Source organism: Mycteria americana, chromosome 3 (genome assembly GCF_035582795.1).
Source record: "Mycteria americana isolate JAX WOST 10 ecotype Jacksonville Zoo and Gardens chromosome 3, USCA_MyAme_1.0, whole genome shotgun sequence".
NCBI lineage: Eukaryota > Metazoa > Chordata > Aves > Ciconiiformes > Ciconiidae > Mycteria > Mycteria americana.
The window spans coordinates 23,257,278-23,270,182 of NC_134367.1; the positions used below are offsets into that span (position 1 = coordinate 23,257,278).

The 12,905-nt window shown below is 40.0% G+C and overlaps 1 protein-coding gene across 1 annotated transcript in view; it reads left to right on the forward strand.

Moving 5' to 3' along the window:
- DLGAP2 (DLG associated protein 2) overlaps positions 1-12,905 on the forward strand; it is a 478,821-nt gene that overhangs the window by 74,644 nt on the left and 391,272 nt on the right. Inside the window, 1 exon segment of the mRNA XM_075498032.1 lies at positions 4,772-4,826. Within this exon segment, the coding sequence (XP_075354147.1) occupies positions 4,772-4,826 (55 nt within the window).

Sequence of the window (12,905 nt, forward strand, 5' to 3'; positions counted from 1 at the left end):
GGTGGTCCTTGGAAGTGGTAGAACATGAGCACAAGGGCCATGTACATGGCCTGTGTGGCTGGCATGGCTGAAACGGTATACTCTGACTTTGCAATCTTTGGGATGACTATATTTCTGGGATGCAAAAAGCAGAGACAAATATCATATCTCAGCTTGGGACCTGAAATTCAGGTTGGCGTTCCTTCCTTCTGGCAAGTTATAAACCACAGTATAAATCCTTGCCAACTTCTGTCTTGAATTTCACCTATAGAGCACTCGGACTCCTGAGTTGCGTGTTCTGTAATTTTGGACCTGTGCAACATTCATTTTCAGTTGACTTACTTTTCAGCAGAAAAAAATGTAAAAGGACAAAGGAAAATAGTATCCAGCTCACTTTTCTGTGGCCATCTTAACAGACCAATTATAAGTGGAGTAGAAAGCAGAACATCTTTATCATTCAGTACCGTCGAGAGGCCTGAACATCTTTGTGTAGCAGATCCTTTTAAGTGAGTAGATGCCCATTTCACTGAGGCATTTTTCCATACTAGAATTATTTTCCTTCACATGTTTCCACTTCTCTGTAAGTTTTTTTTTTTTAAATTGTGTTAGAGGTTAGTACTTTCCAAACTTAAAAGAATTTTGTAGGAATTAATTCAAGTTCTTGTTAAATCACTCCAAAAAAGTATTGCATGCTGAAAACTCAGAGTACTCAGATGTTTTATTTTTATGAAATGAAGGAAAGTTTCCAAGCAGACATATAAAAATATGAGCTTTAGTAAATTGTAAACAGCTATATAGCTACCCCATGCTGCTCTGAGAAGCTTTCTGCATACCTATATTACATATAGCTACAACTAATTATAGCACCTATATATTTATATATCTCTAAGCACAGCAAGCTGTAGTGAAAACAAATGTAAGTAGTTTCTGATCAATATCCACCAACATCAATTAGAATTTTTCACTGAATTTGAGGAAGCTTTCGGCTCGGCACAGTGGGCAAAGACTATGTTCCTGCTACATGTGACCACCTAACTGTATACTGTGGATGAGAGCTAATTTGGCTACTGCTAGGGAAGCACCTTGATGTTAAGAACATACCCCCTGCTGTATTATTTATTCTGTTTCTGCATCTATGCGTCCAGTTTTAATTTAGCGTTGCAATGCCTTAGCTCCCAGCTGAGAGCTTGTAAAACAACTGAAGGTTAAATCATCAGTTTAATATAGTTGAAACCTGTTTCTCTTTTGCTAAGGAGAAAGAATAATGTTCTAAAACAATATTCTATTCTCTATGTGTTTTTTTTCCCTGCATGTGAATCCCTCCAGTTGCTCCTATGTTTTGATTTCTACAGCAGAAATCACTCCAGGTCTGATTTGGGTGAAGATTCTCACACAAATTGCCTGTGTAGGTAAAGTTTCAAACCAAAAAAAAAAAAAAAAAAAAATTAATCTAGGGATTATCTGTGAAATTAAAGAAAAAGCTTGCAGACATAAGGCATTGTAAGGAATAAACTGGGGATTACAGCATGCAAATGAATGAAAGGAAAGCAGCAGGGGAAAGGAGAGACATGTAGAGGGAAAGGTGACAGTTTTGCTGAGGAATTCTCCTGTCATTTTCCCTAAGGAGGAGAGAAATGGAGTGGGGAGAAAGTGGGAGGAGAGCAGTGTGAAGAGGCTCTTGGATACCATGGAGATGGGTACAGTGTAAAAATCTGTATACTGTAGATAAGTAAGTGGGAGGTTGATATCAAACTCCTACCAGCCAGAAACTGGCTTTGTGCAGGGTAAACATGTTAAAGGGCTGGGGAGAGGGAAGCATTGTTTTAGCCTCTGCCATGCTGTTTGCCTACCTAACACTTAAGAGAGCGAAGGGAAAGGACAAATAAATGCTTTTCTAGCTTGTTCTTTTCAGTATGACTACTCTCTTATCTATATCCAGTCTACTAGGAAGGAAAAATTATGTTCTAGAGCTTTTTTCTCCCCATTGAAATTGTCTTGCTACTCCAGACCTGCTTTTTCTGTCTCTTCTTTTAATTTCAGTCTTAATTTGATTAACTGGGTGCTCATAATAAATTCATAATGCTTCTCCATGGTTCGTGAATGTGGGGAAGAAAATGTGACAGATTCACTAGGAACTAAATGTTACTTTATGTCTGAGTAAGACAGTGTTGTTTTAAAATTCAGTCTTTGTGTTACACTGCTTTGAAAGACTGTCTCTGTTCATTTTAGGATTTCTTTGTTCTCTGCGTCTAATTTTTATCCTTTCGATGCCTTTAAGACTGTGCTGTTATTTACATGCGTAGCCATAAGGAAAATGCTATAGTTTGTATGTATGATGTTGTACTCCTAAGAATTATTGGATTTTTTTATTTTAAAATTTAAGAAACACTGTAGAATGACGAGTGTGGTTTTCAGCAGATTGTTATTTGTGCTATTGATTCTTCTTAAAATACAAGCTGCCTGTGAATCGGGGTAAGGCAAGCTGATACTTTGGTTCAAGTCCTACTTTGTTCTCTCAAATAATCCTCCCTGAAGCAAACAGGCTAGTTTTGAGACTAAGGGAGAAGGATTTCCACTTAAGGAAGCCATTTACTTATTGAAAGGTCTTGTGTAGACCAAGAGATGAGAAGGGATGGTACTTAACTGGTATAGCTAAGCATGCAGAAATTTGGAAGTATGAGATGTCCACACGTGTGCCGCAGCGTGGTCTGCCTCCTGGTGAGGGTATTTCTGTGGGCAGGGAGCCGTAATGTCAAGTGCCTTAACTCAGGATGGTGGAAGCTGCTTAAACGGGGTTGCAACAAAATGAAGTAGAAGACCAGCGCACATCTTGGAAGGAGGTGGCTGTGAACCTAAGGTAGATTTTCCTTCTTCCCTCAAATTTTGTGGGCTTTCAAAAGTGGCCGTGCGTGACCCATGAGGTCCTATGTCATGTCTAGAGAAGGAAGCACTGGGCTGACAGCCTCCAGAAGACCTGTACTAGGACAAAAGTTCTCACGTGTGTGTGTGTGAAACAGTGAGCTAGAAGGAATTTGAGAAAAATGAGCTACTTAGCAAGACAAATATGTTTACAAGATCTATGTACAGTAATGCAATAAAGCCCCAGATGTGACCATAAATTGTATTTGCAACAAAGCAGTTCCTTGATAAGCTGTTGAGGGGATCTGCTGAGACATATCTCTGGGGATCTGACTCAATTACCCTGTGTCTAACATCTGCCGCTTAAACCCAGTTTGTTTTCCCTTTTTTCCACAAGTTTAACTTTAGAATTATGCCAGAATAAGTGATTTTTTTCTGTAAGAAAGAGCTTACATTTAAATACTTTGCCTTCAGTAGAGTTCAGAGGAGTTGAGAGGGAAACTGTTCTCATCCCTGACGGTTCTACCCACTGCTTTTTGTCCAGGGCAGCTTTCTGACCACAGACTGACTTTTCAGCTTATAATGGCAATAAAAGCACAGTTTTGCAATGGCCCTGCCTCTGCATGTGTGCATTCAGGAAGAAGCATGGTGCAGCAAGTTTCTTAAGACTTTAATTTGTTGTGCTGGAGGACACACAAGCCGAGGTGTTCATCCCCCTGGGGCTACCAGAGCCTGTATTGGAAAAGTCCCGCAGGGAGGGATGGGACATGCAGTGCTGCTGCAGGGATGGTACGTGTCTGACTCTTAGCGGGCTCATCCCCAGCTATTAACCTTGGCCAAACAGCAGTAGCAGTCTTTGTGAAAAATAAAAATATCTCTAGTCCCTAAAGGATTTTCATTCCTGAATTTCAAAAACTTAATGCAAGCTGTGGTGGGGCTTGGTGTCTTTGTCGCGGTTAGGTGCCCAGCATTTCCAGACAGTGGTTACGCGGGCCTCCCATCCGTAGAAATGAACTGTTGGTTTTTTTAAATTTCAGGCTCTAAAGGGTGCACGTTGACCCCGAAGGGAAAATTTAGAGAGGCCATCTCAGAGCACCATTTTTAACTGGCTTTTTCTCAGAAATAGCAAAGGAAAAGCCATTAAACTTTAAGGTACAGTTTTACAGATGCCGATAGCATTGTACAGGGTGTTAATTATAGACTTTAAAGTCAGCTTAAAATAAGATCTTGGGTGCTTCAAGTACAGGTTGCTGCTGGTAGGAGCAGCAGCGCTGGTTGCCTGCACCAAAACAGGTGACTTGCATGCATAAACCTGTGAAGAAGGGTGAGCCTGCAAGAAAGGGACCAGCGGTGGTGGGAGGCTTCTGTGGCATTTCTTGCTGGCTCCTAGAGGCATCTCAGCATGGTGGATGTAGTCAACCACAAGCCTGGGATCTTTTCTGTCCCCGTTCCCTTGAGTTTCCTATTTAAGCTTCTGGGGGTTTGTGTTGTCTGCTGGAACTGGGTGTGTGAGGAGGGAAATCCTGTGCTTTGGAACTTGGTCCGGGGTGATTTGTGAAAAGCTACATCTCATAGCCCCGGGGCCACATATGCAAAATCAGGAACAGCAACGTCATTGACTGATAACATACTGTCTTTCTAAGTTGAGCACGCTTAATTATGTTCTTTTACTCAGCTTCTTAATATTGTAGTCTATGGGAGAGGGTGAAACTAGCTTTACAGGCAGGTAGTAAGAAGCTAATCTTGTAAAAGATTTGTCTCTGTGTGCAGCTCCTAATGAGCAGCGTTCACATTTGCATTGCATGATAGCTAATTTGGGTGCAGTATGAGAGCATAAAGCTTGATCAGATGTGCACTCCAGCAGTCATCAGCTCTTGTTCATCTGATGTTAAAATATATATTTACATTAACGTCTGTTTCTTTGTTGCAACAGGTTCTGCCTGGCATACTGCAGAAGCATTGCTGTATTTTACCTGACAGGAACACAGGTAAACTTCTTTCTTATGAGTTAATATTGTAATATGATTGGGAGAAATGCAAACAGAAATTAGATAATATAGAGAAGTCTTGTTTGCTATTTACAGTCATTGAAATTCTCTTCTAGGGAGTGACAACTTGGATGTTTTGTTTAAATTACCTGCTTTCATGTGAATATTTTGTGTATTCTGTTAACTTTCTGGAGCTCCTGCTGTTGTAGAGATTGCTATCAGGTCTTGCTTATAAAGGTATTTGTATGAACTTCTGAAGCGTCTCTATTGTTAATTATAAAGTTACAATTTTGGCAAGAAAAGGGGTTTAATACTGGAGTCCGCAGTCTGGTCCTGTAGATTCACAAAGGTGCTAAGCAGTAAGTCTTATGTGTAGCTCTGACTGCAGATAAATGCTTGCTTTATGCTTATTTTTCAGAGACTGGAGGAGTAGACTAAAGGAGTAGACAGAAGGAGTATCACTAATAATGCCTTGCTATTGTGCAGGAGTAGACTTAAAGTAATACTTTTGTGACCAGAACAAATCAATTGATGAGAATGATAGCACGGACGAGAAGAAAGTGATGATTTAATTTTACATTCCTTTATTACAGGAAAAACAATTTATTTTAAAATAAGTTTTAAAATCCCTTTTATAATTTTATAAACTGGGTGAAAGTGACTGCATATGCAATTGTGAGTTTGATTTAACAGACTAATTTCAGAGAAGTAGAAGGAAAAATATAGCTTATTTTTTATATCTTCTTAATAGAACATATATGATTGTTTGCAGCTCTTCAGGCTTCATTCCCCTTTCCCCCAACAGCTACCATCAAAATAAACCAGTGTGTTCCTTGGCTTGCTATTACTTGTATTTAAGGCACAGTTTGCACTAAGGGTAATTGCATAGAGAACTTGACAACTGTGTTGAACTGTCGTGTGACTTGTGGTTACCTGCAACTGCTCACATGAAATTTAAAATCGCATTTCCATTTTCATCTGTGAACATGGCAGAAATACATTATAGTAAGACAGTTAATAATACACCTCTTCTAGCAAGAATTTGAAAGTTTATAATTAGTGAACAGATTGCAGACAGACTTTGGCCTTCATATTTATTTCAAGCTTTTCTGAAAACTGGACTAAGGAATCACGGTATAATGACCTCAGCCCAGTCTGTGTGCTTCTGTGCTAATACCCTGTGCCGATTATCTTTTTTTTCTTTTATTTGCAATGTAAGAATTTGATCCAGATTCCTTTGATGACCAAACTCTTCTTGAGTTGTACAAAAGTGTATCAAGTGGATATCAAAGCCAGTGTTCCTGAAGTGATGGCCTGGAGTTGGGCAGTAAGACTCTGACCATTTATCTAAAGAGGGTGAAATATGCCTTTATAATCAATATCAAGAAAGCCAATATCTAAAATCGCGGTCACCTTCAAAAGTGCCTTCATTTGGACATAAGAGAAGGGAGGAGCTTACTAATGTAAAATTTGGTTTTGAAAATTTTGAACTAGGCTCTTTGAAGAGGAAACCTATCAGGTTTTGGTACGTAACAACTGCTGTACAACTCAAGCACACTTAGGTATGAAAATAACGTTACTTCTATTGCTTCTGTGTGACTGCTTCAGTAAGTATTTTTATGCCTACCTATTATATAGTTGGGAGTTGCCAGCAGGTGCAAAGTAAATGATGTCTGTGTTCCATTTTCCCCATTTCCCCCATTTATGGTGTTTAAATACTTGGCAGAGAGAAGGACAAGAGTTCAGACAGGATGTGGGGGATTTTTCAGCTCCTTTCTGGAGGAAAAGAATGACTGAATTCTTGAGTTTGATTCATTGAGTCTATTAGAGATAGGTGAACCATTTTCTTGTTTGATTATGTCTGAATCAACTAGTCCAAACTAAGAAGACATTCATTAAATTTGTGTAAATGCAGAACATGCTATTTGCATTCAAATGTATATATCATTTATAATCTTCTGCAGCTCCATTCTCATTAAGTGAGCCCAGAGAAATTGCCTGATTGCGAGCTGTAGGTCTGTGTCTGTGTTCAGCTGCTGGCATTTGGAGGAATTTAGCAGTGTGCAGACTTAGGTGTTGTGCCTAATAAAAAGGAGGGAAGGATAAAGAGAGATGGACTAGGGGGAGGGATGGGAGAGGAAAAAGGGGAAGAAGCATAAAATGAGACCTCCAAAACCATTAGGGAAGAACACAGATGCTGTAGGGAGTAGGGATGGGTGAAAGAGAGAAGCAGTAGTCGTTTCCCCCCTGGTTTGTATCCATTCAACAGTTCAGGAGTGGCCAGCTTGGGGGTCTTGGGCTCCTCGTTCAAGAGTGCCCCCACGACCAGGCACTTTCATGCTGTTAGCGCAGGAGCTGCACCCCAGAGAAAGAAACAAGCCCTTGGGAATGATGGGGCCAGTGCTGCCAGGCCATGCTTTCATCTGGCTGCCCTTCAGACCTAGCCTAACCTCGATTCTTGGGGAAGATATGCGATTAGCCTTAAAAGTAGTATGGCCCTGGCTTGCCTGTACCCTAGAAAATTGCATGTCCCACTGTCCTTCCTACACTGTGTAAGAGTTTGAAGTGGCAACATTTACTCTGTCAGTACTGATATTCTGTATTTCTAAACTGGAGAAGAGAGTTATGCGTGGAAAGAAAGGTACATGGGAGCGATGGTCTCCTTCCCCTGGTGACGGTGTGTTAGTACTTCTACCGTGAACTTTTATTCTCAGTGCTTTTAACTTGGCTATAAAAACATCTCCTGCAGAGCCTTTCAAAAGGGAGGATAAAAAACGTAATTCAGTCATTCCACAGCAAAGCAGTTTTGGAAGAAGATGCATATTTAACAAGATTAGGTGTTTCAAAGGTTAAAGAACGATTCATTTTTCAAACATGTAAAACATTTACAAAAACCTCAATCTCTAAATAAAACACTGAATGCTGCTGGTTGGTTGCTTGCATTAAGCTTTTCTAATGGACAGCAATGTTTCATTTCTTAAGTGTTAATTTATTTGTGGCTTTCCATTAATAATAAATATATTTTCATTACTAAATTGACAGTTCATATAGCATGCACTGGCATAACACGTGTTCATTATCATGTTAGCTGGTATCTAGAACCTGTATCTGTCACATACCCTGTGCCTCAAGAAGCAAAAGATCCCAAACCAGACACCTTTATTCTGCACTTCCTTCTTATATGCCGTAAGCATACTATAAGAGCTGTACTGATGTCCCTTCTTGGTTTCTTTGCATCTCCCATAACTTAACCAACCAGCAGCCACTGGGATGCATTAGCAGTTATAAAGTTAATTGGAAGAAAAGCAGTTACATGCTCTGTACAGGTGTTGCTAACAAGATCATAAGGGGAAACAGTGTGAAGGTACTAATGACCTGGTGGGGAGCAGCTTGCTCATTTTCTTGAATTATAATCCTCTCTCTCCAGCTCCAGCTGGGAGAAATAACCCACCCCTTTTGATGGACATCCACCACCCTTTGTGTACACGTGCGGCCAGCTCTAATTCCCTTTATAAATATTTCCCAGCAATGATCCATCCCCTGCCAACAGAAACTCTTCAGCCAAGTCAGAAGTCCTCCCTCGTTACTGCACAGTCACTTCTGTGAACCTTAGACAGATGCTAAGGCTGTCCTTCCCCCCTCCTGAGCTGTTCACGCAGTATGAGCAGTACACTCCGTTTCTACCGAAGTTTCTTGAAATGTGTTTCTACACATTTCAAGGTTTCTACCCTTGAAATGAAGATAGCCATTAAATACAACATGTTTTGGCATTCCTAAAAACCAGAAAAAATTAAGGAGCAGGAATGCAACTTTGAAATAGAGAAGGCAGAGTGTTCCCTGTTGTGGGTTGCTTTTTATTTAAATGTATGTATTTTTTAAATTTATTTTTATTTCCAGTCTTGCTTGAAATAGAGCTCTTCAGGCAGTACATGTGGGTTGTTTAGCTATAGATACTTTAATACAAATAAAAAGAGGAAATGTATCTGAAAGCTTATGCTTTTGTGTATGCTGTGCTTAAGCAGTCTTAGGCCAGATAAGTGAATTATTTGGAGTTTGATTTTTGTTTATTCCAGGGCTCCCTGTATCGTGATTGAGCACAGTAAATGATCCTCAAGGTGAGCACAAATATACTTGGTGCAGTAAAACAGGAGTTATCAATGGGACTCGTTAGCAGAAGGTGCTCTGTGCGATTTTTACCATTGCTGCAGCTGTTAAATGGACATTCTTGCATTGCAGAGATACTGATAGCTGTGTGCTTTGTCTGCTGCTGTTGTGCTCTTGATACACAATTATTAGTTTCCTGTCATGCAAGGAAATTGCACAAACAGCTTCTGTACTATCCTTTTCCATCATAACTGTGAGTTTAATATGTTGTGGACTGCAAATTTGGGCTCATTTTTTCCACTGAAGATCCCAAAGGAAGGAAAGAATCAATAGTCACTAACAGCTTCTTGGGTTGATTTGTTCTCTGGTGCTTGAAGTTTGCATTTCCTCTCTGATAGTGAAGAACATAGTACAGTAAAGAGCAGCCGCACCTATTTGGCTGACTTGATTCTAATAAAAAGCTCTTTTAAACTTTAAACACTCTTTAAAAAAAAAAAAAGAAAAAATATTTATGCTGTCTCAAGTTTCTTCATCATCCATTTTCAGGCCAGCTCTCATATGCTGATATTGAACTTGCACAAGACATTCAATACTTTGTTATAATCATTCTCTTTTGTCCACTGCATTGGCTAAAATTACATTGAGAAAAAGTGTGACCAATGTTCTGCTCTCTGCAAAGAATGAATAATATCTTCTTGAGAGAGTGGTAATTGCTTTAGATACAAAAGCAGGAGTTTAATAATAACCAATCTCTTCATTGGGTAAAGTATAGCCCAAGACAGTAATGTTTCATCCTTTGCTTGTTTGCTTTTCTTCCTGTTGCTTGAAGAGCAAATATTGAACAGAAGAAAAATCTAAGATGGAATTTGTGCTGGTTTTGGCTGGGATAGAGTTAATTTTCTTTACAGTAGCTATTATGGGGCTATGTTTTGGATTTGTGCTGAAAAGAGTGTTGATAACACAGGGATGTTTTAGTTACTGCTGAGCAGTGCTTACACAGAGTCAAGGCCTTTTCTGCTCCTCACCCCACCCCACCAGCCAGTAGGCTGGGGGTGCACAAGAAGTTGGGAGGGGACACGGCTGGGACAGCTGACCCCAACTGACCAAAGGGCTATTCCATACCATATGGCGTCATGCTCAGCATATAAAGTTGGGGGAAGAAGAAGGAAGGGGGGACATTTGGAGTGATGGCATTTGTCTTCCCAAGTAACCATTACGCGTGATGGAGCCCTGCTTTCCTGGAGATGGCTGAACACCTGCCTGCCCATGGGAAGCAGTGAATGAATTCCTTGTTTTGCTTTGCTTGTGTGCGCGGCTTTTGCTTTACCTATTAAACTGTCTTTATCTCAGCCCACGAGTTTTCTCACTTTTACCCTTCCAATTCTCTCCCCCATCCCACTGGGGGGGGAGTGAGCGAGCGGCTGTGTGGGGTTTAGTTGCCAGCTGGGGTTAAACCATGACAGTATTAAAAAGAGTTTCTGCTTTAAACTTTACTAAATTATATAAAGAAGTTAACATTGCTTCCTTTTTTCTTAACTATATCTACAACTGTGTTGCCTTAGTAGCTTTTAAACTAAAAGGAGTGTGGATTAGTGCTCAAAACCAATGTGTTTTATAACTAGAAAATATGTTACTAACTACTAGTTAATTTTTTTTGTATATATATTTATTCAACTGCAATGGATGTTTGTAAGAAGAGCCATCCAAATGACTGGGCTCACTATGCATATGCATGAACTGTACAGCAGCCAGTTTGATTTCGCAGAAGGAATTACAGGACAATGTTCAGAAGCCAAAGTCCTGTTACAAAAATAACTTACCATATTCACTAGCATATCATCTTCCATCTGAACATTACGAAGTACTTAATTAATTGTGATGAATTTTTGTCTTGTGCCATTGAGATAAAGAAATGTTATTCCTATGTTTTATAGAAGAGAAAGTCAGATTATCAGCTGGTGCAATGCAAGAATATTCACTAGGGTTATGTATCATCCTCTTTAGAAATTCTTTGCTTAAACTGGGATTGTCCTTTTACTTTCAAGATGAAGCTATAGATTTTTAGACAGTTCCTGCAGACTTCACCTGCTGTCTGCTTGCTGAGTTCAACCTGAGCGTTCTCATTCAGATGTTCAGCTGCAGGCTGCCTGCTGGTACTTTCCAGCCCTGTTTCTATGGAAATGGAAATTAGAGGGGTGAAAATAAAGCAAGAGTAAGTACTTTCTTAATCTTCTAGTTAATCCGGAAGTTCTCGTACCTTGGTATCAAGGTTGTTTTGCTTTTAGTTGGCTAGGCATATGATGCCGACTTTTGCGAAATAAAAGATAAATAAAACCTCTCAATAGAGCTGTTATGAGCAATACCCGTTACCTGAACCCTGTAGAGGTGTTGGGGATGACCAGTAAAGGATGAAGAAGGGAGAACTGAACTGGACTTGCAAGGATAAACTGATGAAAGGGTGTGAGGCAATACCCAGTGGCAGAGGTGACAAACTGTGACAACTTCTTGTCAGACATAGCTTGTATTGTGAAAAATGTTGACAGTAATTAATTGAATAGTGCCACATGAACCTGGGGGAGGAAAACATCCAGTTCGGAGAAATTATATTTAAATGCTCTGGACTGAAAGTGAAATAAAGGATATAATCTAATGCATTCAGAACATAGTTTAGGGCTCTCATGTTTCCCTAGAGATTCCTGCACTCTTTTTTTCCTCCACATTACTGACACTACCATATCAGCAAAGTCAGGACTGTGAAGCAGTCACCATACAGATGGGTGTATGGTGAGGTAAAGTTTCTACTTATTGCAAGCAGCATATTCTTATATACAACCTTCTGCCTTTTCTGAAGGCTGAACCCTAGCCACAGCTTTGTGTTAGCCTATCCTTGGGATAAGGAGGTTCGGGATCTCTAGGCCAGACCTCTGTTTCTTTTATTTTGGCTAGAAGTGACCAGTCATGTTAGCACGGAGTCAAGAATGAGGAGGGAGCAGGCCTATGCCATGCCCAAAGGAGGATCAGCTGCAACCACCTCTTTCCTGAGGGATGCTTGTGTGGCCTTTCAAGGCCTTTTATGCAGCTTCCTTGACCTCACCAACAAAAACTTCTCCTGATACACAAACTGAGTCTTCCTTACTGCAGCTTAAGCTGCATTAACTTGTGTGGACGATGGGTGCCTCCTGTTTCTCAGCTCCTTGCAGATTCCTTTTATATACCTGAAGACTGTTTATCCTGTCTTCCCTCCCGCTAGATTTTGTCATCTAGGTTAACAAATTCCACTTCTCTCCTCTTTCATGTACGTTGCACTAACGTACATCTAAACCTGACATGTTTTGATTGCAACTCATTGAAGTATGAGGTTTTTTCACCCCCTGGATTTGTTTAGAAGAGAACGCAGGGTGTAGCAGTTCTCTAACATGACATGAGACAGTTACCTAAACATGGCATCATCTTTGATTAGCTAATGTCTAATGTCCCATTTTTACACTACAGAAACTCTCATATACTTTAGTCTGTGACCTTTCTTCTTCCGGAAGACTTGGTTGACTTGGATGAGTATGTTAACATACCCGCTATAGACTTGAAAAAGAAGGGCTTTTTTTGTTTACTTGTTTTTCTTTAGTACTAGTTCAATTCTGGAAAGGTGATCTGATAGTAGGAATGAATGTAATTTAAATAGTTAAAAACCAGGAGGTTTGAGTAAAGATACCAAAATCTTTTATTTTAATATTCCTGAGTGGGTGGGGTTTCACTTCTTGATTTCCTGATTCTCTTCCCCTCACCACAGCCCACAAGGTGAATATAAGCCTATTACCCAAATGTTGGTTTTCATCAGTGTTTTTCTCTAGCTTTTCTCATATCTACAGAAGATCAGCAGCACAGGGACCATAGCCATAAAGGACCAGGTCATTGGTTCCACTTCTGCCAGAGATTCAGAATCTAGATGAGGCACTGGCACTGAAAAGCAGGTAGTTT